The sequence below is a fragment of the Pteropus medius genome, unplaced genomic scaffold (genome assembly GCF_902729225.1).
Source record: "Pteropus medius unplaced genomic scaffold, Ma_sr-lr_union100, whole genome shotgun sequence".
NCBI lineage: Eukaryota > Metazoa > Chordata > Mammalia > Chiroptera > Pteropodidae > Pteropus > Pteropus medius.
The window spans coordinates 14395386-14421867 of record NW_024349519.1 but is presented as its reverse complement, the minus strand read 5'-3'; the positions used below and the strand labels follow the sequence as shown (position 1 = coordinate 14421867).

Below are 26482 nucleotides of genomic sequence, written 5' to 3'. Positions count from 1 at the left end.
AGAACAAAACATCAGTTGTGTACTAGGTACTTTGTAGGAAAGCATTTTCACATGCCATGTTATTCTCTTTACAACTTCGATGGTAAGTATTCTGTGCTTTTACAGATGACGCAACTGAAGTTCAGGGAATTTAAATAATTTACCCAAGATTACTCAATCAGTAAGTAGCAAACCTGAAATCAAATTCAGGTTTGTCTAGTTTCGAAGGATAAGCCTTACAACCCCTCTTAGAACACTGAATTTAGACATTTAAATCATAATAATTACCTATAGGTACCTTGAAAGTAGTTTTTGGCTAAGAAATGTGCTAGTTTCTTATCTAAAAGGACCCCTTAATCCACTCTTTTTAGGATATGCTACTAAATTGTTTGTGGTTTTGACACCCATTAAAAAATAGGAGCTAACAGATTATAATAGAAATTTCTGTTAAATGCTCTTGGGGAAATGTATAATTTCCCTGAAGGTTTTCACGTTGTCTTGTTTCATTTCACCTATAGTCCCCAGAAAATGTCTTTTGGCTGTACTTTGTGACTGTTACCGCCAATTTTCACCATTCCTTTTCCAGGTTTCTGCCCCATTGAAGAATCTATACAGCCCCTTCACTGCATGCTTCACTCCCTCATGCCTGTCCCTTGAGTAAATCCCTCCCTCCCACCACTTCATGCCTCCCCATGCCAATCTCTTAAACAAACAGAAAACTTTTTTTAGAAAATGATTTTCTAAGCATTCTCATTAATAATAAGTATAGGAATTAAAATGAAATATGAGATAAAAATGACAAAAGACATAGTCTGTGTTTATCCCAGTGACCCATAAATCATGTATATTCTTAACTCTTTGTCTTCAAACTGCAGAATTTTTGTCACTCTTGAGAGCCATAATAACAAACAACTTGACCTGGTTTTCAGTCCCCTTCCTAATCTGGTCACAACTAACTTTCCATCTTTTCCTCATCACTGCCTTATGTTTATCCCTACATATCACATCAGCCAAACCAGGTGTGTGTATTGTCAGAATACACCACACAAACCTATTTATGCTGTGCTATCTGGCTGGAACTCTGTACATGTCTCTGCTCCTTGAATTCTATTTGACTGTCAAAGCCCATTTCAAAAACCAGCAGTTTCATAAAACCTTTCCTGTAGTAGCAAGAAATGTTTTTTTGTCAAGCATTTCGAGTACTTCTTGAGGTGGAGATCATAATGGGTTAGAAGTCAAATGAGAAGACTTCACCTAGTTCGATTTCTATGTAACTAGGGAAAAGTCATGTCTTTCAGGCCTCAGTTTCCTCATTTCTCATCTTTTCTACTGAGGAAAAAAAAGTTCTTTTAGACCCCAGTAACTCTTTCTCCTCCCCTCTGTCACCTATACTCCGGTTGCATGGTATTTATTTGTTTTCTCCTATTTATTCCTGTAGTAGATTATAAACTTGGCAGAGAATGCCTTTGTTTGGCCATTAAGCAATGTATATCTAGCACCCTACATGGATTTGTCATACAGTAACTTCCCCATTAATATTTGTCAAATGGCTATTTACTTATTTTTGTACTCTCTACAGGATCTATTTAAGACATTGAGAGAGAACACTCGACGAACTTGTTGAATTGATAGCCTTGCCCTATTGTTTTCTCACTCCTTTCTTTGGACAGGTGTTCCTGAGAACTTGAAATTTATTTTTAGTTCCTCTCCCATATTCATAGAAGAAGCTATCTACTACCATTTTCTTTTTTCAGAAAGTACGGGGTGAGACCAAACCGAACGTCAGTATTCATAAGAAGATCTTTGAGCAAAGGACTTAACTGAGATTAGTATCTTAAAAAGAACATCTCTTAGTAACATAATTTGGAGCCTAGTTTGGGACATTCTTGGGGAGAACAGAGCTACTTTACTGACCCAGTGAAATTCATTTATTTGGGGTATTTTAGTGTAAAGAGGAAAGAAGGAAGTAAATTATTTTAAGTCATTGTATTTTAGAAATTCAGACTGAAATATTGATGGAAGAAATGTTTATGATATCCTGGATTTGCTTCTAAACAATACAGGGGTGTGTTTGGAAGGAAGGCAGCATCAATGAAACAAAATTGGGCATAGGTCGATAATTGTTGAATCTGTAGAAGCATACACAAAGGTCAGTTATTCTATTCTGCCAATTTTGTATTTATTTGAAATTTTTCCCAGTAAAGATTTAAAATTTTTAGCCATTTAGCAAAGATCTTGGAATCAAGCAGGTCTGAATTTAAGACCGACTCTATTATTTTTAGCTATGTGAACTTGGACAAGTGGCCTAACCTCTTGCTTGTGTCCTCTGTAAAACAGAGATATTACTTTGCATGTTTTGAAGATTCAAATAGGCATGTACACATATACATATATTACATATATACATTATATACACGTGTGTGTGTGTGTGGGAAACAAACCAAGTAGGTCATATTTAGAGAAAAGACAAATCTCAATGCTCTTTTTCTCCACTGTTCTGACTATTGAGTCCAAATGGCAACCAAAGGATTTCTAGGCCTTTGCAAAGCTAGACATGTGATTAGGTGCCTGTGTGTGTCCTCAAATACTCCAAGAACTGGAGTTGCATGAAAATTCTATGAAAACAAAACTAATTCTCCCCTCTACCTACTCCAATCTCAGATCTGACCCTGCCAAGACACTATAATGTATGTAAAGTACATGATTCATAGTAAACACTCAGATAGTTACAGCAGCTGTAACTATCACCGAGATTCAGAATTATCAGCAGTGTGAAGCTCACATGATATCTTGTTACAAGTCAGGGGATATGAAAATAAATTTGTTTTATCTTTGGCTGTTAAAAAAAAATAATCACATACACCAAATATTAAGTGTCTTGCCATCCCTTCGAGGTCTCCTTCATGTTATTACATGTATTTGTCTAAGATATACTATTATTAGGAGGAGGTGATTTATTAGGCAAAGGGCAGAATCAGTTTTAAAATATCTCAGATTTTCTGGCTATTGTCTGCCCTGTCCTGTTTTTTCAAGCTGTATGTGGGTGCAGCATTAATAACCTTGGAGAATAAATAACATTGCCAAGTGCAAAATTGGGACATGTGAAAGTTGATTGATAACTGTATTATAAATGAACCTCAAAGTGGTGGGTGTGTCCTGTAGATCTGAGGGTGTGGTGTCCTTCCAGTTAGAATTGGGAAAAAAAAAAAAAAAACCTGTGAGGCAATTTAGTTTTGTTTAGGTTACAGCAGTTATAAGCTTTTGTCATTCTATTTTCCTTCTTTTGTTAGAATATTGAAACCAACATGGAGTCGAGGGTATTTTTTTTTTAAGTTAGAATGAAGACACTTTTTGTTTGTTTTTTTCCTCAGAAAATAGTATTTATTTGAGTAGTATCATCTAAAATCGATCTAATAGTAAAAAATTACATTGGTAACACGAATGTTCATTAGTGGAAGGGTTTTTGATTATAAAATATATAGATAAAGTAACATTTCATCTAGAAGAGCAAAAATAAAGTAACCCAGGAGATTATCTCAGGCTATTGATTGACATTACTAATATCTTAAAAGTTATTTCTTATTCATATTTTTCTAAATATTGGAATAATACTGCTGTGTGTGTGTGTGTGTGTGTGTGTGTGTTGCCAGCATTAGTTGACCCAACCCACGGAAAAATCTGTCTGTTTATTACTTGAGTACCTTGACTACCCCACCCTCCATTAAACTCTTACTGTCAAAGGAAAATGGGCTGGACCATGGATTTTCATGTAAATGTTATGCAGGCTGATATTTGAATAGCTTGGACGGGAAGAACTTTCTTCCTGCTCTATTTTATCGACATGTGTTAGACTCATTGACTTGAGCCAATCTTCTACAAGTAAGTAAGTCTTTCATCTGAACTTTATTTTTTGCTTGCTTTTAGTCAATTTCTTTATTTTCTTTGGTTTTAAAATACATCCAGTAGGATAGTTTTTTCATGATCTGCCCAGGTCTCACAGCTATGTGGGGGTTAGGTTCTCCTGTGGTCCAGGATACTGGTTTGAATTGGGGTGACTTTTGAAGCTGAAAGAAAAGAGCACAATTATGGAAAGTTTTTGCTGAATTATCTCCCACCTGCACTCCAGACAAACCACTAAGAGTTTATATCTCCAACCTTCATTAACTGTAATCCTACGTTTGGAAAAAAAAACAAAACAAAACCTTTTTTGTCTGGTTATTTTTGTAAGAAGGAAAAAAATGTTATTAGACCAAATTTATGAAAATCTATGATTGAGTTATGTTATATATTGGGTTGTTTTCTGATCAATGAGATTTATAAGATTAATGAATTGGGAATAATAGCCAATTGCTTACCTTGCAACTATTCCAGAACAATGCAGTAATATATGACTACTAAATAATTGACATTTCTCCGAAATCACAGAATTATTACTTATTTAATCAACATATGTATTCATGTTTATCAAAAGGCTTCTCACTAAAATGTTTCACATATGAGGTATAGGACAAAAGAATGGCTTACAACAGAGCATTCTGAGAAATAAGACATTTGTAATATAATGGAGGCAAACTGTATTTTTGCTGTATTCATTATTTTGACACCAAATAAGAGTCTTTTTAAAAAAAAAAAACAAAGTTCACAGAAATGATGTCACTTCCCCCTCCATACTGGAAATCAGTTTAATTAAATAGGAAATAACTGCATTTCTTTTATCTTTTTAAAATTCAAATACAAGTTTCCATGACCCTCATATAATAAGAAGTCTTTTTCTGACAAAATTAGCTTGTCAGTTAGTGCAATATAATTATTATTATATGTGATATACATGATTGATTATAGCACAGTAATAAGTGTTATTTCAAGCCACACATAATAACACATTTTTATATGTTATGGAATATTAAATGGTCCTGACTTTTTTTATTGACTTTTATGAAAGATACTCAATAAAACTGAAGAATATTTATTTTTTTTATTTTTCTAGCTTTATTTCTTATACATAAGAATATAGTTAATAAGCACATAATAATTACTAATATAATTTATTTAAATATTTTAAGGTTAGGGCCATCATTATTTAACTTCCTGTAGGGTATAAGGCATAGTATAAGGCACAATTTCTCTTCAAAGTTTAATTTAAATATTACCCCACTCTGTTATGTTTTAAAAATATTACTTTTCTCTCTGGAATGCAGCCTGTAATTTACGAAGTATTTGTTTTACATATTTGCCTTCATGACTGGCCTATGAGCTCCTCTGTTTCTCTAGCTTTTGTTATTGTTCCTGGCACAAAGCAGGCCTTTGATGACAGTTCTCGAATTAAATTAGCTGATGTCACAAGGAGCTTCTGTCACATATAGTCTGATCCAAAGACATTTACAGCAGAGATGATATATAAGAGGATTAGGTGTGAATTCTTGCTTTGCAAATTTGTGGTTTTTTTCTAAACATTCAAGGTGAATATTTAAATCATTTATCAGTCTAAGATAATATTTGGGAAATCTTTGCTTCTCAAATAGTCTGGGATAGGGTATCTCAGAGACAGTTCTGTTTAGAGCAGAGAGGACAATGTATTTAGTCCAATCTGGGTTTAGAGGCTGATACCACTATTCTGAATATTCCTGGGAAATTACTTTATCTATTGGTTTTACTTTCCTTACCTAAAATAAGTAAATATTTTCTTGCTAAAATCCAGTGCATAAGGTTGTTAGGAGAATTAAATGAGATGAGGGCTTCTGTAAATTTTAACATGCTGAACAGATATAAGCTGCTGTTATTGTATTGGGTAACTACATGTTCAGCAAACTCTTGCTAAATCTTTACTTTTCTGTGGCTATAATCAATATTATCTTGGATGGATTCTAAATATCATGTATGATATAGAGCAGCCCTTCACTAAAACCTGTTGTTGGTTGCAATTAATAAGAAGGTCTATGTTTGATTATGTAATACTTAAATGTCTTCATTTTTGCATTGTCTGTGCGGGTTTTTGATTATGTCCAAATGATTCAGTTTTGATTTATTAAATTTTAATTTATTTTCTAAATAGATCAAATAATTATGAAAATATGCTTATTAGAAAAGCTTACTATTAAAGAGAAACCCATGTTCTCACTGTATTTTTTGAAATAGAGTAAGTGAACTAATCAACTCACCTCAAATTAGGAACTTCTGATAGAGACTAAGAAGTTCAAACGAGACTTTCAAACACTTGTCCAAGCAGACCGTAGCCATAGTTTGATTAAGCTCTTTTTGAGCACCAAGTAATAGGTGTTGACTTACATGTAATCCCTCAGATCTTTGAGAATTTGATTAAGTTTCAAATGTATGATTTGTCTAGTTAGAAAATTGAGGACCATTTTTAAATCACCATGTCAAAAGGGTTAGGTTGAGTAGTATTTCCATAAATATGAATATTTTATGCCCATGTAGAATGTTCTGTTTAAGGAAAACTTGACTTAAGTTCATGAAATAAACTCTATCTGTCCTTTAAGTTTAGAATTTGTTTTTCCCAAGAATTTATCAGGTCTTCTTTAAATATTAGGCTTGTAAGTATACTTAAAATTGGATTTTTTTACAAGTACAGCTTTGAAGAAGTATATATATCAATCTCCTTATACCATTCCATCCCCATATCCTCTCCAAAAGAGCAAAGTAAATATGAGTTCATTTAAATTTGTGTGAAAATGTTTACTTAAAACCACTTTTCTGAAATGGAAAATGTCAAATTGTTGAACTTATTTCTTCTTCTTCTTTTTTTTTTTTTTTTTTTTACCTTAAGGAGAATGGTGCTGAACATTTGGATTCTAAGAGCCTGCCGCAGTCCAGGTTTGCCTGTCTGTAGTGTATGTGTAAATTTGTACACATATTCAGTTAGTTTTTAAGAGAATTTTTGGACCTGGCACCCCAAAATATTACTTCTACTCTTTGGCAGGGACTATTCCACACTGCCTTCTCCTGGACACACTTCATCCACTGAGAGTACTGTGACTTCAAGTGGTGAGTGGACTTGGAAAAGATATAACATAGACCGTTAGTTTTATAACTATAAGCTTGATGTTCTGTGACCTGATGTGTGCAAATGAAAAGAACATAGGCAAATATTCCTTTTGCATAGTATATATGCTGTTAGTGTCTTCCTGTTGATAGATTCTGGATCAGAAACTTTGAATATGGCTTCTGGTGACCTTGATTGCAAATCACTCTGTGAAAAAAAGGATACAAGATCAGCTTCTACTGTGATAAAATTCAAAGGTAAGCTCTTAAAATGTTCTAGTTTCCATTCTATAACACTAACAAACTTATAAGCTGGTAGAGTAACTATCCTCAGTAGCATTACTTTGTAAAAAAATTTGGAGACATAGTCCAAAGGAAAGTAGTCCAGGAGGTGACCATTTTTTTTCAATTTTGTTATAGATATAACAAAAATTACAATATATTTTAATGTGATTTAAATATTTTTTTTATGGCAAAGATTGATTGAACACAACTGGGTCTCACCTATGACACCCATGCGGAATCACCTATTTAGGAAATTTTAGAATCCTAATTAGAATCTATTAGAATAATAAACCAATTCGTGATGGTTCATTCAGGAGGCAAAATAATTAACTAGATGATATGTTAGATCCTTTCTGCCACTTGACTCTGAAAATAAGGTAGTTATTCTCAACTATTCCCAGTGAGGCACCACTGCAGTTGACACTCAAGGTAGGCCTGGGCTCTCATTCCCAACCCCAAAGCAATCATCAAGAACAATTCATGTGATTGTTTTAACTTGACAGCTAAATTTGAGATATAGGTGCTGAATTACAGGAGCCATAAAATCATAGAAATGGAATCCATTCCTTAAGTTAACTAAAGAATGTCTTTATACTCTACCTCATAGCAAATAAGAAAAATTTTAATATTAATTTCAATTAAAACTGCACCAAGATACCATTTTAACTGATTGCAAAAATTTGATTACACTCTATTGGTACAGTTAAGGGGCAGGGAAAGGAATTCTCACACATCGCTGTAGGGAATAAATTATTGTAATTAATATGGACAGGAAGTTTCCAATATCTACCAAAACGCTAAATGTATATATCTTGATAAAACAATTTGATTTCTGAGAATCCTGTAGATCTAAATACGTATATACTACATGACATATGAGTAAATTTATTTACTGCATCATTGTCTGTAATAACAAAACATGTAATAAAATACTTATATATATTCATAAAACATATTTAAGGAACCTTTTTTCTTGGAAAGATATTGAAGAACTATTGTTTCTTGAAAAAAATACCAATGGGTACAAACTATGTGTTACATGTAAAAATTATGGAAAAAATAGGAAAAAGTTTTGTGTGTGCATGAAGGCTAGACAAAATATCATTGTCTATGGGGAGGAAAAGTAGGTTTCTGGCTGGCGTGGATGAGACGGAAAATTTTCACTGTAAAACATTTTACATTTTTAAATTTATAGACCATATGAATCTATTATCTATCCTAAAACTTAAAGAAAAATGAAAATAAAATTTTCATAGGGAAAAATTTATATCACCGAAGAAAGTGGTTACCATTTTGGTTTTATTTCCATATAAATTTTAAAAATATAATACATCCTTTTACTATCTTTTTCTTAAAAAGAAAGAAACAAAACCTACCTAAAGCTGCTGACTTTTGAGCCTGCACTTAACAAAATTCAGGACAATGGATCATGTGAAAAGGAAAATCATTATCAAGTCATTATAACACAAAGTACACTAAAAAGGAAATTACAAAAAGGAATGGCATAATTCAAAAGTGCATCATTTTTTCTTAATTTGATGACATTTTGAAAGATACCATGTTTTGGAAGGATGTCATATTTTGTTATCAGCCTTGCATATATAATTTTTTAAAAATTGTTCATTCTTCCTTTGTCCCGTTTCTATAATTATACCAGTAATGTGTTCAATAAAAAGAAAACAGTAGCAGCCTTAAAAAAGATTTTTAAAACTCGACTATTTGAAGACCATTTATACAGATGTTCATTTCTATTAAGAAATCTTATATGGCTAGCTTCCTTGGGAATCTTAGCTTCTCTAGTCCTGATTCTGAATCAGTGGGCACATTTAAAATTTTGTAGTCCATAATTTACCTCACATGTTAAGGCCTTTGCCACTTACTAGTCTGCCTATATTGTCACCCTCACTGATTCTTCTTTTTTTACTTGTTACTGTGCCCCAACTGTTCAGTGTGTTTTCTTTTTCTCGTAGACACAAGTCCAGCTCATGAGAATATTGTGCTCGAAGGCTCTGTGAGTGAGGACAAAATCATGTTAAATCTGGTAAGAAAATAAACACATTAACAGTAGAAGTAATGATCTATTACAATGGTTGAACTGTCCCTTTAAGTTTGCAAAACACTCTTAAAAGCAGTATGTCATTTTATCTTTCTAAAATATTATGAATTTAAAATAATCTAATTATACCAGTATTTTATATATGAAGTTGAGGCCAAAGCATCCTTGTAATTTGTCCAAGGTCATACAATAGTCATTCATTCAGTCATTTATTCATCAAAAGTCTACTAGAAACAAGCTAAATATCTATTAATAGAGGACTCCTAAGTAGATTAATGCATTAATAAGGTTGAATAAAACCATGATATCTCTCTTAAATATATGTTCTAATTAGTGAAAGTAACATACAGTTACTCTGATTAGAGTGTGATTAGTGATATGAAAGAAAAACTCTTGGGGCGAGAGGCCAGAAAAGGTGTCATGGAAAAGATATGAATAGAATAACATGAGAGTAGGGAGGGAATAAGAAGAGTAGAATTTGTAGGGTAAAATAAGAGCAGTTTGAGATAAGTAAAGTTTCAGGTTGATGTGAGACATCAATAGTCTATAAGGAGATTTTATAAATGGCTATATGCCCATATTCTTAAACTCACCAGTGAGACTTGTAGCAGTGGACACACATTCATGAGTCATCAGCAAAGAACCAAGTGTGCAGATAAGATTCCCGAGGACTTTGACAGTCAGGAAGAGAGCACTGAGGATACTTGACTCTTGATGATTCCAATATCTAATAAGAAAAGGCAATGGCAGAGGAGAATGAGAAAGAGCTATTGTGATGGGGGGACAGCAGGAGAGCAGAACCAAGGGAAGAAAAACCTTCAAGAAGGTGGGGATTATAGATCATTTTAGGTGCAATAGTGAGGTCAAGTAAGGTAAAGACAAAATTAAGCATCGGATTTGGCAGTAGGGAGGTCGCTGATAATTGGGAAGGGCCGTTTCCTCAGTGTTGGGTATAGGGTCAGAGTAATTTATTGCTGACAGATGGGAGACAAAGAATTGGAAACCACAACCTTGGATAACTCTTCCTAGAAGGGTGACCGCGAAGGGCAGGAGAGGGAGGAAATGCCATACCTGGAAGAGGTCATAGGTTGAGGGAGGATTCAAAAAACTTAAGAATATTTAAATGTTAAGAATGATCCAGTGCTTAACTCATGTTATTGCATTTGTTACATTTCATCAAAGTCTTTGTTTCAATTGTCTAATGATTACATGACATGGTATCAACAGCGCTATCAAAGAAATTTGTCTTAGATTTATTTTTATGGAAAATTTCTGAGAATGTTGAACAATTATTAACATAAAAATGATTGCATACTTATAGCTTTCCCGTTAGATTTCCCAGGCAGTACAGTACGACCCTCTTATTATGGAGATTCCTGTTATATAGATATATTTGTGAGACAGTCGGTCAATGACCTTAAAATATATTCATATGGAGTAAAAGGCTAACACAACACTATCTTATCAGCTATTTTTGCCATGGTTTCCCCAACAACCACCTAGAAAGCTGCACGTGATAGTCTTGGATCACCCCTACTTTGCCTCTTCATCCATCCTATCCAGAGACTTTCCATGGTACCCAAGCTATGCTATCTCTCCTCTCCCTTTGCAGAGCACTTGTCTATATCCCATTTATTTGGCAATTAATCTTATTTTGCTTTGTGGCAACTTATATCATGTTTGCAGCTATTCATATATATCTGTTCTTTATGCTGCAACTAGATTGGAATCTGCCCTGGAGCCAGTCTTGTTTGTTTCTTTAGCCCTTAGTACAGTTCTTTGAACGCTATAGAGTGTTTTTGACAGGGTAAGGTTAGGAGAGGACCGGAAGTTGGGAAATGATTGGTTATAAAGGATATCCACTCTCTGTACAGTAATAAAATCTCTTTATGATTTTAGGAAGCCAAAGAGGAACCAAAAACAATAGATGAGCATAAAAAAGAATGTGCTATGGGAGGTAAGGAATGTTCTCTCCCGCCCCCACATGAATTTTTGTTCCCTGCTGGTATTTTTATGGGTGAAATCTCTCTGAGTAAAGATATGTTATCTACAGAGGTAATCAGCCAGCAGAACTGAGTCTTGATTTCACTGGTATAATTTTTGAAAAGCCACATTTATGTTGCCATAACATAAACCCCAGAGCACTACGGCCCTATGGTGACTAAGAACCACATCAATGTTGGTAGTGAACTCTGAACTCTACTTTGAGATCTTTTTCATTACCCCATCTAAAAGTAAATAAGCCAACATTTAAAGACTAAGCGCCAATATGCTTCCCTCCTCATTTCACCTTGATTAGGAGGGAGTAGTAAATAGAATTCTGGCTTTGGAGTCAGTCTCTGATTAGCTGTAACTTTGAAAAGTTATTTAACACAAATCTCAATTATTCTCATCTGCAAAATGGAAATGAGTAAAAAAATCCACCCTTTATTGAGAATATACTATATGCTAAGTGCATGGTTAAATTCTTTGTGTGCATAGTTTTATTTAGTTCTCCCAAATATCTTTGTGAGATAGGTAAACTGTGATTCAGCTTCATAGCCTATAAACTATAGACGGTAACACTATAGAAAAAAATATATATCCTGATTTTGTAGGTGGTTGATGTTGTTGTTTGTTCCAGTTCACATAGCTATAAAGATCAAAGCCAAGAGTTAAACCAGGTTTTTTCAATGCTAAATCTAATGCTCCTATAACTAATATATTGTCCTTTTTGCAAAGTTGTCATTAAGAGTATCATTAATTTGTGTTAAGAGCCTTGTTGTGAGATTGACACATAGTAAACACGTAATAAATGGTCAAGGCCATGTATATTGTTGCTGTTATTATTACCAGTATTCTTTTATTATATATTATTATTATTTATTATTACTACTACTATTACTACTATAATCACTACTACTGCCGCTGCTGCTAGTAATGCCTTGATCTGAAGGAGGAGGATCAGGGTGCCAGAGGAAGAATCGCATGTAGCCAAGAGTTCAAGTCAAATAAACATTCAAATGCAAAGCAAACAACTTGGGCTATCCCTGGACTCTGAGACATTTTCAGTTTTCAGACTATTTACAGGCTGAAGTATGAGCCTATGATTTTAGAGTCATTGTGATCCCGATAGCATAGCATATTATGTTATATTTCAGCAAACATATTATTCATTGGCTATTGTTTCAGACATATGTCAGTGAAATGCCTTTGTTTAGTGGAAAGAGAACATAACATTTGATTGAATGTGCCTTTAGCTGTTACACCTTTTTAACTAAATAATATTTATTATCTTTTAATAGATACTGCTGTTTCCTCTATTCCTGTAACAACTGTGAAATCGGTTAACTTTAGACAAAGTGACAAGTAAGCTTTTTTTCATATAGCATGCTAACATTTTTTGCTTTTCTGTTGAACTATGCTTGAATAAGTTCTTTGTCTTATCCTACAGCACTTCTGCTAATGAGAAGGAGGTGGAGGTGAGTTTAAAGTAAATATTTTTTCTTTAATTAAAAATAGTGTTTTAGACTCATTTGCCTGTGGTTGCTTCATGCTTTTGCACAAGCTCTTGTACATTTGGTGATTGTCTGGCTTGGCAATGACAAAGTGTGGATAGTCTTTGCATGCCAACATTAAGTTGCTGGGAAGAGAAAGCAATGCCTCATATAATCCAGTATTAAACTGAAATATTTGACTACAACCAATTTTCTCCCTTCACCCTCATATTATTTTGATAACAGGCTGAATTTCTCAGATTGTCTTTGGGATTTAAGTGTGATTGGTTCACCTTGGAGAAAAGAGTAAAGCTTGAAGAAAGATCCCGTGACTTGGCAGAAGAAAATTTGAAGACAGAAATCACTAACTGTTTAAAGCTATTGGAGGTACGAATCATAACATTTGGGGACTATCTATTTGGTCACATTGTTAATAATGTTTTCCAAATTACACATAAGTTTACTTCTATGACTAAAACCAACACCAGATACCAAGCTCTGCCTGACTCCAATGTAAATTAATAGGAGGTAAGAATTCAGGATCAGGGTAAAATACAAGAATCACTAGTAAGAGAATATAAGCAATAAAACAATAAATGTCTTTTATAGTAGTTTTATGAGTCATCTGTTTTCTGGATTTTCAAATAGATTTCAGGAAGAAGAATAGTAATCATGCAGAAAACTGAGCAATAGGACATATCAATTTTAAGTTTCAAAGAAGAGAATTAAAAGTATGTCCATTTCATTAACTGAAAAAAGAGAATGGGGACTGATTTCAGTCTTGTCAGATAATGGGCAAGCCCTCTGTAAGGTACATAGCAGTATAACAACTATTATTCTTTCATTCTGCAAAGTCACCATAAATACAAGGATGAGTTGGAAAATTAAGAGGACTAGTTTTGGAAAAGGAAAATAGAAATTTAGAAACCATATTCTGTATTTTGTTATAAAAAACCACATAACATAAAATTTAGCATTTTAAATATTTTAAGTGTATGGTTCAGTCGTGTTAAATAGATTTACATTGTTGTGAAGTAGATCTCCAGAACCTTTTAATCTGGCCTACTGAAGCTCTATAGCCATTAAACAACTCCCCTCCCCGCCGCCCAGTCCCTGGTAACCACCATTCTACTTTCCGTTTCTATGAATTAGACCATTAGATGTTTCATATAAGTGGAATCATACAGTATTTGTCTTTCTGTGATTAGCTTATTTCACTTACACAGTGTCTTCAAAGTTCATCCATGTTGTAGCATGTGACAGGTTTTCCTTTCTTTTTAAGGCTGAATAAAACATCCCATTTATGTATATGCCACATTTTGTTTATCCATTCATTTACTGATGGATATTTGAGTTGCTTCCATCTCATAGCTATTGTAAACATTGTTGCTATGACTATGGGTGTGAAAATATCTCTTTGAGAACCCTGCTTTCAATTCTTTTAGAAATATGCCCAGATGTGGGATTGTTGGATCACATGGAGAACTACTTTTAAGTTTTTTTTGAGGAACAACCATATTGTTTTCGCATAGGCGTTGCACCGTTTTGTGATCCTGCTGACACTGCATAAAGGTTTCAATTTCTTCACATTCTGACAAACATGTTATTTTCTGATTTTTTTATAGAAGCCATCCTAATGGGTACAACATGGTCTCTCATCATGGTTTTGATTTGCATTTCTCTGATAGTATTGTTGAGCATCTTTTCATGTGTTTATTGGCCATTTGCACATCATCTTTGGGAAAATTTCTGTTCAAGTTCTTTGTCAATTTTTTAATAAGATATGTAATTAGCAAATATTTTATTCTGCAGGTTGCCTTTTCATTCTGTCCTTCAGTGCACAGAAGTTAAGTTTGATGTAGTACTATTTGTCTATTTTTGCTTTTGTTGTCTGTGCTTTCAGTGTCATATCCAAGAAATCATTGCCAAATTGTCATGAAGGTCCCTATACCATGTTTTCTTCTGGAGTTACAAGTTTTGTGTCTTACATTTAGATCTTTAAGCCATTTTGAGTTGATTTATGTGTATGGTGTAAGATAAAGTCCGACTTTACTCTTTTGCATGTGGATATTGAGTTTTTCCAACATCATTTGTTGAAGAGACTATCTTTTCCCTGTTGTGTAATCTTGGCACCATTATCGAAGATCATTTGACCATATATATGTAAGTTTATATACTGTTCAATTGGTCTATATATCTGTTTTTATGCCAGTACCATACTGTTTGGATTACTGTAGCTTTGTTATATGTTTTGAAGTGTGAGTTCCCCAACTTTGTTCTTTTTTAAAGATGTTTTGGCTATTAGGGATCCTATTTGAGATTCCACGTGAATTTAGATATTTCTATTTCTGCAAAGAAAAAAAAATGCTATTAGGATTTTGATAGGGATTGCATTAAATCTATAGATTGATTTTGGTAGTCTGAACATCTTAACAAAATTAAGACTTCCAATTCATGTCAAAGGACATCTTTCCCTTTATGTGTTCTTTAATTTCTTTCAGCAATATTTTCAGTGTACAAATCTTTCACCTCCTTGGGTAGGTTTATTCCTAAGTATTTTATTGCTATTGTAAATAGAATCGTTTTCTTAATTTCCTTTTTTTATCGTTCATTGTTAGTGTATACACATGAACTAGTTTTTTATATGTTCATTTTGTGTCCTGCAACTTTGCTAAATTTATTTATTACTTCTAACAGTCTTCTTGTGGAATCTTTAGGGTTTTCTGTATATGAGATCATGTTATTAGTGAACAAAGATAATTTTACTTCTTCATTTCCAATGTAGATTTTTATTTCTTTTACTTGCCTAATGGCTCTGACTAGGACTGCCAGTACTAAGTTGTGTAAAAGTGACGAGAGTGGACATCCTTGTCTTATTTCTGATCTTATAGGAAAAATTTGCAGTCTTTCACTATTAAATAGGATATTAACTGTGGGGTTTTCATTTCTGGCTCTTGTTATGTTGAGGTAGTTTACTTCTATTTCTAGTTTTTTGAAATTTTTTTTTTATCATGAAATGATGTTGAACCTTGTCAAATACTTTTCTGCATTAATTTAGATGATAATGCATTTTTTTATCCTTTAATCTGTTAATGTGGTCTTTTGAATTGATTGATTTTCATATGTGGAACCGTCCTTGCATTCCAGGAATAAATATCACTTGGTCATGCTGTATAATCCTTTTAATGTGCTGTTAAATTTAGTGTACTAGTATTTTTATTGAGGAATTTTACATCAATATTCATAAGGGTTATTGGTCTATGGTTTTCTTGTAGTGCCTGGCTTTGGTATCAGTTTAAGGCTGGCCTCAGAGAATTACCTTGGAAGTATTTTCTATGCTTTCAATTTTTTGAAAGCGTTTCAGGAAGATTAGTGTTAATTCTTCTTTAGATATTTGGTAGAATTCTCCAGTGAAGCCTGATACTGGACTTACTTTATTGGGAGATTTTTGATAAGTACTTCAATCTCCTTACTAGTTTTTGATCTATTCAAATTTTCTGTTTCTTCATGATTCAGTTTTGTTCAACCATATTCTGTTTGGCTAACAACTAACATCTGCTTTTCCTTTCCAAACTGAAGGTGGTTATTTAAACTACCATAGGAAACTGTCTGACAATGGCCATTCTAGTTGATTAGCAACTCACATATATCTGTCTGATATGTATCGCTTGGCTTCAGAAGCCAAGCACCTACTGTGTGACAGGCAACTGGCATCTATTACCTCTCATGTCACAGTATTTGTGGAAAGAAAATGTAATTGTCTCCCTCTGACAGATGAAGAAAAATAGAAAATCAGAAGGATTGCTATTATAACATTTCTGGAATTAGGAAGCAATTTACAGTCAATGGTGCCATATAGTTTTATTGCAGAACTTTTCATTTCTTAATGATATGCAAAATTTATGGTGCTTTAGATTTTGTCAGTTCTTAAAAATTTGCTCATGATCATGCAGCTAATGAGCAGTGGCTTGTTTGCTTTCAAATCTGCTGTTCTCTTAATTCTGTCTCCACCCTAGTAAGAAAGATGATCCTCCAGCAGGAAGGCCATCATTTTGGATTAAGGGCTCAAGTTTGAGAGAAATATTCATAAAGCAATGAAGGCATACCCACCTAATCAGCCCACTCACACTTTGTTATCAACAGAAGAGCGACAGTAGTCAAAGCCATTTCTAATTTCAGTATATTTTCACTCTTTTTCTTAAAAGTTCAAACTGTTCTCCTCATATAAGACATTCAACTCATTAAAAGCATAATTTCTTTACCATTACCAATTAATTATATCCTATTCAGTTGTAGAAGAAAAATATAAATACATATGAAGGAGTGGAAACTTTGGGTTGGATACTTCTTAATACATTGCTTTCTGTGCAGTCTTTAACACCTCTTTGTGAAGATGACAACCAGGCCCAGGAAATCATTAAGAAGCTGGAGAAGAGTATAACATTCCTTAGCCAGTGCACAGCACGAGTAGCCAGTAGGGCTGAGATGTTGGGAGCCATTAATCAGGTAATCTATCTCCATTTCTCTAGTTACAATGAAATTACTAACAAGATCATTTTCCCTGAGATTATGGATTACATTTCTAGAAAGAACTTTTTAAAAATGCTTCTTTATTGTACAAGGCATGTATATTTAATAAAGAAAAAATGTAATGTGCAAATAACGTAAAAAAATTTCTCATAGCATTAGCCAGTGACTATTATAAAAATTTTGTGATATATTTTTCTACACACTCCCGTTATACTGTTATAATCTGCTTTTTCATTCAACATATAGCATAGTTTTCTGTGATGTGAATTTATACACACATCATTATTTTATGGTATTCTATTGACTGAATACATCATAAATTATGTAACCAATCCTCTCTATTTGATTATTTCAGAATGTTCTTGATTTTTTGCTATTATAAACAATGCTACAATATATATCCTTGTACATGCACTTTTGAATACTTAATCATAGAAAAGTAGAATTTCAAATTTTCTTTGTGGGAAAATGTGGGAAAAATTTAATTTTTTGAACCTATACCTAAACGAACTCGTTAAATATATTTTCCTAAGAAGGAGAAATTTAATCGTGGTGGTACTTTTAGTTTGATCATTTTTACCCATTTTTAGTATCATATTTCCTTTTTATCCCCTCACTAGAGAATAATATTCTTTGTTTTATTTTTATTAAAGTTACTTATGCACATAGTTTAAAAAGTTAAATAGTTCTATAAGGCATATTATCCCATGTTTCATGGTGAAGAGCAATAACTGTCAACTCTTTTGGTTTGTTTTGTGCTTATATCCATATCTCTAAATAACATGCTTATACTGCCCCTCGGCTTCCAGATACCACATCCCCCTGTTTTTTTCTCTCTGCCTCACAGGTCACTGCCTTTCAGGCTCTTTTACAGGAGCCTTTCTCCCAGGCTCTTTATAATGATGGGCCCCAGGGTTTCACCCTCGTACATCTGATCTCCATCTTCACTCAATCCCCCTGCTATCTCTGTCATCAGCTGATGATTCCCAAATTCACATGCTTACCCTAAACTGCTACCATGAGTTCTAGACTCAAATATACAACTGCTAATGCAGCATTTCTACCTGGATGTTTGATAAACAACTCAAACTTAACATATTCAAAAATAAACTGTTCATGGTCCCTCCAAGACCTGTTCCGTGCATAATCTCCTTACCTCAGTCAAGGGCAACTCTGCTCTTCCAACTGCTCAGCCTGAAAACTCTCAGGAGTGATTCTCACCACTTTTCTCTGACTCCACATCCAATCTGACAAAAAGTCCTGTTCACTCTATCATCAGACTATATCTAGAATTTAACTACTTACTTATTTTTCTCTCCATTGCTACCACCTTGATTTAAGCCACTATTCTCTTTTTCCCACATTAATACGATATCTTCCTAAATGGTCTCCCTCTTTCTATCCACACCCCATCCTTCTCCCAACATAGTCTATTCTCAATAAAGCAGCCAGAATAATCTTTTTAAAACATAAGCCAGATCATCTTACTTTTTGGTTCAAAGCCCTCCAGTGGCTCCTCACTTTTTTTCAGAATAAAAACCAAAGTCCTTAAGATGGCGTAAATAATACATTTTCTTGATTCCCCTGCTCTTTTACCTCTTAGAGTTTATCTCCTATGACTATTTTCCTGAATTATTGTATTCCAACAACACTAGTTTCTTTTCAATATGTTCTGCTAATCATATTGCCATCTCTGGCCCCTAGTTCTAGCAGTCCCTGCTGCCTAAAATACTGTTTTTCCAGGCATCTGCATATCTTAGCTCCCATGTCCTTCAATTCTCATTCAAATCTCACCTCCATAGAATGACCTACCCTGACACCCTATGTAAAATTTCAACTCCTCCCACCCCAGAGCTTCTCATGCCCTCTTTTCCTATCTTTTGTTTTTCATAGCACTGATCACCTCCTAACATAATATATATTTTATTGACATCTCGTTTATTGTCTGCCTCCTCCCACTAGAAGATAAGCTCCATAAAAGCAGACATATTTGTCTATATGGCTCACTGCTCGTATCTCCATGCCTGAAATGTGCCTGATACATAGTGGCTACTCAGTATTTATGAAATGAGTGAGTATATGACATCAGAAACAAAAGGAAGAGCAACAACAAAAAATGTATAAATTGGACTTTCTCAAAAATAAAAACCTTTATGTATCAAAAGACATTATCAAGAAAATAAAAAGATAAACCACTGAACGGGAGAAAATATTTGCAAATCAAATACCTAATAAGAGTCTAATACACAGAATAAAGAATGCTGAACACTTAAACAGAAGGAAAAACAGCCTAATTTAAAGGTGGGCGAATGACTTGAAAAGATATTTCTCCAAAGATCTCTAAATAGCCGATAACCACATAAAAAGATTAGGGAATCAGGGAAATGCACACCAAAACCATAATGAGATACTACTTCACACCACTAGGATAACTATAATTTAAAAAATAAAAGAAGAAGAAAGAAAGAAAATAACTATCATTGAGGAGCATGTAAAATTGCAATATTATGATTATATTATTAGTATAGTATATTATTTAGCCACTAAAAGGAATGAAGTGCTGATAAATGCTACAATGTAGATGAACCTGGAAAGCATTATGCTAAATGTAGAGGCTAGATACAAGAGTCACATATTGTATGATTCTTTTTGTATATATATAGTATCTTCCGAGAAAGATAGCAGATTAGTGCTTGCCAGGGGCTGGAGTGACTGGTTAATAGGGACTAACTGCTTAATGTGTATGGGATTTTATTTGGGGTAGTGAAAATGTTTTGGGACTAGATAAAAGTGAAGATTGCACAACATTGTGAATGTACTAAGTGCCACTGAATTGCTCACTTTAAAATAGTTAATTTTATATTGTGAATTACTCATTAATATTTTAAAAAAGAAAAAATACCATCGGTGTACTTAGTGGTTCCAATTGAAGCAAAACTGTACAAACGTGTTTTTGAGACAATTGGGAAAATTTAAATATGGACTGGATGACATTAAGATGTTTCTGTTAATTTTATTAGATATGATTATGTAAGGAAATACACTTTATGATTTTTAGATACTTACTGAAATATCTAAGAGTGAAACAACATGATGTGTAACACTTGTTTTAAAAGAAATGGTATTCAAAACTGAGGAGGAGATGAAACTCATATGGCAAAATGTTGAGGGTTCTTGAAGCTGATTGATGGATATATGTCTACTTTTTGTCTCTGTAAATTTTCATAATAATTTTTTTAATTAAAGAGTAAGTGCAATGAATAATATTAGTTAGATCATTATGTGTAAACATTATGACCATGTGAATTCTATTCATAGCAGAAAATCTATTATAATGACTTTCCCTTCTTTGAACAAAATCTTGTTCTTCCCAAAGTCAATCATTTTTCTTTGCTATGATGGTTATTTGCTTAGTTTTCTATTTAACCAATTTATTCCTAACCTCTCCTGGAGAGTCTAGAATTTGCAATAGATTTAAACTCATTAGCTATTCTGTCAATTTCTTCTTCTTTGAGATGTTGCTTCCAGAAATTTCTGACCTGTTCAAATCTGAACTGATTGTTTTTAGGCTCACCACAACAATCTTTGGAATGCTTAAATGAAGGTTTCCTTTCATTTCTCCCTTGAGTTGAATTCTGTTTCCCAAGTCCTATACCTCCTTCTTTGATGATTTTTTTTTTTTCATTTGGTGAAACATCTCATCCAGTAACTTCTTGAGAAAAAGAATGACTAGGAAGTAAACTTTTGAGATGTTATATAACGGAAAATGTGATATATAATCACATCTATTCTTATACTTAGTCTAGCTGGGTGAGAAAGTCTAGGTGAGAGATCATTTCCTTTAGAATTTTTCTTGCATTGCTTTATTTTCTTTTTAGCCTCTGGTGTTGCTATCAAAGCTTGATGCCATTCTGACTCTCGAGACTTTGTTTATAACCTCTTTTTACTTTCCAGAGTTTTTAGGGTATTTTTTTTTTCCTCCTGTCGTCTCTTGGTATGGGTTTATTTTTATCTACTGTTTTAGGCCCTGAGTGGACATTTTCTAGCTGGCAGAAACTCTCTTCTTGAGTTCTGGAAATTTTCTTGAATTATTTCATTTTCTACATGTTGTGGAATTTTTCTACATTTTCTATTTTTTCTTGAGCGCTTCGGATGTTGGGCCTCTTAAACCGGTCCTTCCTCATTGCTTTTCTACCTATTAGTCTTTTTGCTCTAGTTTCAAAGAGAGTGCCTCGATCTTATCTAGAAACCCTTCTATTGTTATGTATTTTTGTCATAGTTTTAACTTTCTGACCCCTTTTTATTATCAGAATATTGTTTTTTAATAATACCTTGTTCGCATTTCACAGACGCAATACTAATTCGTAACTCTCTGAAGGTATTGATACTTTCCTTGAAGTTTTAGTTTTTCTACTTTCCTCTAGCTTGCTTTTTCTTGTTTTTATTTTCTCCTTTTATGCTAGAGGCTTTCCTCCAGCATCTCTTGACTCACTATACAGATGATAAGGAACTCATTGTATATGGGTAGGGAAGGTTCTTATTTATTAACTCTGAGCTTCACACAAGGTAGGATGTTTCATTGGAGTACTCTTAATATCAGTAGTTTAAAGATTTTTATCTTGAGATGTTAGCTTCCTCAGAGAAAAATCTTACAGCTGCCTGTCTTTAGGATATAAACCTGGCTACCAGTGTTTGGGAGCAGGAAGAAAGAATAAGGCTAGGTATCTAAAGATTCAATATATATATATATATATACAGGCTTTTGCTTAAATCTATTCTTTTCAGTAGGATCCACCATCAACTGTTACCGCTCTATCTACAGACCCTCTGTTTAACTCTCCCTAGTCAGCCTTTGGTATCTTTCACCAAAGTGGTGGAGGGAAAGTTGCTCAGTTAGCCTGAGAAAGGGAGGCGGTCTGTGTTTCTAATCACTTAATTTTTTTTCCAATTATAGTTGTCTAATATTTTATTAGTTTCAGGTGTACAGCAGAGTGGTTAGACATTTATATAACTTATGAAGTGTTCCCCCCAGTAAGTCTAGTATCCACCTGACTATCCACCATGCATAGTCATTACAATATTATCGACTATGTTCCCTGTGCTGTACTTTACATCCCTGTAGCTGCCAATTTGCATTTCTTAATCCCTTCCCCTTTTCACCCAGCCCCCTAACCCCTCTCCCACCTGACAACCATCAGCTTGTTCTCTGTATCTATGAGTTAGTTTTGTTTGTTCATTTATTTTTTTTACACAGATTTTCAAACTACTTCTGTTCACATAGCCACCTTTCAAGCTTAATTTCAGAGGCATCACTAATTCTTGAGCCTTTGGGACTTTCCGTGGTGGAAACAAAGTTTTTCTTACTACATTTGGAGGGATTTAGCTTTTTCTGATCTTCGTCATTTATCGCTAGTCCTTCTATTAGCAGGCTTTAAATTTTTCTTGCTGTTATATCTTCCATTCTATTTGCCCTTGTGGACTCATGCCTTCTTTAAAAAAAATACTTTTACTGTCATTTTAGTGGGACTTAGGGATGCAGTGAAGAAAACGTATGTTTCTAATCACCATCTTTTAACTGCATATCAAAAACAGTATTTTCATTGTAAATTTGTGTGTGTGTGTTTTTTTCTACTAGGAAAGCCGAGTTAGTAAAGCAGTTGAAGTGATGATTCAGCATGTAGAAAACCTGAAGAGAATGTATGCCAAAGAGCATGCTGAATTAGAAGAACTAAAACAGGTTCTCTTGCAAAATGAAAGGTCTTTTAATCCTCTGGAAGATGAAGGTAATAAAAGTTTAAGATCATCGTACCAGTTATATTTTTCTAATATTTGCTTCTTTCATCTCTCTCTCACTAATGCTTATCATGTCTCTAGTATAGAACTGTTAGGTTAAGATTGTATTGAAAGAGTAACTCATTCCTGTCACAGAGCCCAAAGAAAGATGTCAGTTAGATAACAGGCTGGGAGACAAGGAAGATTCTTTGATAACGACATCAAAAATTCATTGCATCAATTTAAATTGCTGAGATCAGGGAATATATTTAATCCATCCTATTAAGTTGACCTTGGTGACCTACAAGGATATGTTAAGAGGTGGCTTTTCTCTACACACAAAGCGATGCACAGCAACTTAAATGAACCACTCTCATCAACAGTGGTTCCGTATTCCTCATAAAATAACCCTGGCAAACTGACCCGTGCCTTGGAAAATAAGGTGCATATAAGGCCATGGAAAATATCTTAATATAAAATTTATATACATTATGTGATATATTTTCCTCCAGAGTGTTGTGTTATGTTCATAATAAAAGCAATTTTAAAAGGGAAAAAGTTTACATAAATGTTATAATAAGCAGTATAAGCTTTTCTGAAAATTCTTAATCATCTGTTCCTCTTATAGAAATGTAACCATATTTGATAACCTTCTATCTGTAATTTCGGATTAATTTATTCAGCAGACATTCATTTAGTGCCTACTGTGTGGGAGGTCAGCATTCTGGACATCTGCAGTACCCTAGAGGACTGTATTCCATTGGTTAAGATGGTAATTGTAATAAATCACCAAATAAATAACAACCTGATATTTATCTTTAATAGTCTCCATGGTCTTAAATATTTTCTGACCTCTGCTTTTCCTTGTAAAGAATTAAGGCCATTACATTAACAGAAAGTAGAAATGTAATTTCTAAAATATGCAAATGTGCTTTTCCTTTCAGATGACTGCCAAATTAAAAAACGCTCATCTTCTCTAAACTCCAAGGTAATTCCTAATTCGCTTACTGATTCACTTAAAACACATATATCAAATGTTATAAGTGAGATGGTTTTAAAAATATTTGAAGCAACATAGCTTTAAATGTAAATCACGAACCAATTTTAATTCACATGTGTGTATCTGTGTTTATATGTATGCTTTTATATTTCCTGCTATATTAGCATATCAGTTGTTCACCTGGCATTGAGAGGAAAGCCAGTATAACAGTTTTTCTCATGTAAAACGAAAGTTGGAAATAGGCTGTCCGACAATGGTAGAGAAGCTTCACGAAATTCCCGGGGCCCAGTCTCCCCGTCTCTCACTGCTTCATCACCCTCAGCGCTTTGCTCCCACTTTATGGCCTAAGATGTCCTCTTTGGTTTCAGCACCAAGTCCTGGTCATAGCATCAAATCATGTTCCAAGAAAAAGGAAAAATCAAAGACATGTATTCCCTCTCCTTCTAAAGATAACTTCTAGAAGTCCCAGATAATATTTCCATTTTCACTCTTAGTTGCACATAAAACTGGAAATACAGTTTTTATTCTGGAGGCTGTATGCCTAATGAGTAATCAAGGAATTTGAAAGGGAGAATATGATATTAAGCCAGCAGTTTCTGCCAATTTGAAAATCAGAATTTCACAGAATTTTGTAATAGAATTTTTGAGCAAGTGACTTTAAAATCATTCCATCCAAATCTCTTTTTCACAGATGAGGACAGGGAGAAGCACAGAAGTTAATGATTAGTTATGATCATGTAGTGTTAGAACCCAGGTGTCTTGGACCACAATTTGATATTCCTGATGCTCAACTAACCTAGGAAATTAAATTAGGGGTGGTCATTTAAGAAAATGACTCACATAAAATTTTATTTTCTACATTTAAAATGTTTTTATTTTCAGAAATTGTACTTATTTAAACTTTAAGAACCGTATAATACTATGTATCATTTTTCTGTGCATATCTCAAGGCCGATCTATAAACACATCCATTCATTAAAATAATATGCCTATCCTTAAATGTATTAAATGGAAGAAGCCGTGAAAAAAAAAAAGCTATAAATATAGCTGCGTATTTCTCCTCGTGACTAGGGGAAAATATAAGCAAAAGAAAGGAAGAGATTAATGGATTTTGCTGTATTAACAGTGAAAAAGTTTTTCTACCTGAAAAATCTTGAACAAAATTAATATGGGCAAAGATCATAAACAGCTGGTTCTCAGAGCAGATATATATACATGGTTATTCAACATAGAAAATGTGTTCAATGTTATTAGAAGCCAAATAAATGCAAACCTAAACAAGGAAGTTTATACTCCTTATTTGACTGGCAAAAACCATACTAACTTTGAGTTGGGGAAGGTGGACTATAAATTGATAGAATATTTCTGGAAGGCAATTTGACCATAGCAAAATCCTTTAAAAATGTGTAACTCAGCAGTAACCAAGTGCATGGATGTGAATGTACAAGGATATTTATAGGTGTTGCATACAAGGATAAAATATTAAGAATTTTCTAAATTTACATTTTCACCCTTTGAATAGCCATCTTCTCTTCGAAGAGTGACCATTGCCTCTTTACCCAGAAATATTGGAAATACAGGAATGGTATGCAAATTTCTACATGTTCTGTCAAAAGCAAATGTATTTTCATATGACAAAAATATAAACTTCACTAAATTCATATTTATCATTTCTTTACCATCTGAACTTTAAAGGTGGCTGGGATAGATAATAATGACCGATTCAGTAGGAGGTCAAGCAGTTGGTAAGTATAATTTTATGGTTGTTCTTTGGGAACTTTACTTATAAGCAGACTAAATTAAATGTTTAAAATAGGTTTAAAACACAGTGTAAGCAGAATAATTATAAAAGTTGGCATGTGACCATGGAATTGTTTTCTTATGAAATAAATGTTATGTGAAGGTGCCAAGGAAAAAATTAGAATATAATTTTTGTAGCGATTTAGGTAGTGGGAAATTGAAAACGACTATGGATATATTTGATTTGACAAGTGGTTATTATCATCTTTAGGCGTATTTTGGGCTCAAAGCAGAGTGAACACCGTCCCTCCTTACATCGATTTATCAGCACCTATTCCTGGGCAGATGCTGAAGAAGAAAAATGTGAACTAAAGTAGGTGAAGCTCGGTGTGTTTATTAATAACCTGATGTGAGCTGGGGAATAAACAGTGGGGGCCACTTTCATTCTATGGGGATAAGATCAGTGCTATATCATCAAAAAGATAATTAATTGTCTAAGACTTATAAACTGTTAAGCACTATGTAAATGTAATTTGTGAATATATCAACTTTTATAACACTCAGAACTGCAGGGTTTGAGATCTTAAGTTAGAAAAGACCCTGGAATTTGTCAGATTTGATCAGATAATTTTTTCCTGTATAGAT

At 33.7% G+C, this 26482-nt stretch overlaps 1 protein-coding gene across 5 annotated transcripts in view; it reads left to right on the top strand.

The window, feature by feature from the left end:
• The window catches only part of IRAG2 (inositol 1,4,5-triphosphate receptor associated 2), a 46465-nt gene that overhangs the window by 13910 nt on the left and 6073 nt on the right, over positions 1-26482 (top strand). For all 5 annotated transcript variants that reach the window (XM_039882478.1, XM_039882476.1, XM_039882477.1 and 2 more), the window contains 14 exons: positions 6764-6810; positions 6917-6981; positions 7132-7236; positions 9234-9304; positions 11219-11276; positions 12604-12667; positions 12753-12780; positions 13042-13182; positions 17167-17301; positions 22961-23108; positions 24042-24085; positions 25620-25682; positions 25793-25842; positions 26109-26210. In XM_039882478.1, coding sequence (XP_039738412.1) covers positions 6764-6810; positions 6917-6981; positions 7132-7236; positions 9234-9304; positions 11219-11276; positions 12604-12667; positions 12753-12780; positions 13042-13182; positions 17167-17301; positions 22961-23108; positions 24042-24085; positions 25620-25682; positions 25793-25842; positions 26109-26210 — 1121 coding nt within the window. The remainder of the gene's footprint in view (positions 1-6763; positions 6811-6916; positions 6982-7131; positions 7237-9233; positions 9305-11218; positions 11277-12603; positions 12668-12752; positions 12781-13041; positions 13183-17166; positions 17302-22960; positions 23109-24041; positions 24086-25619; positions 25683-25792; positions 25843-26108; positions 26211-26482) is intronic.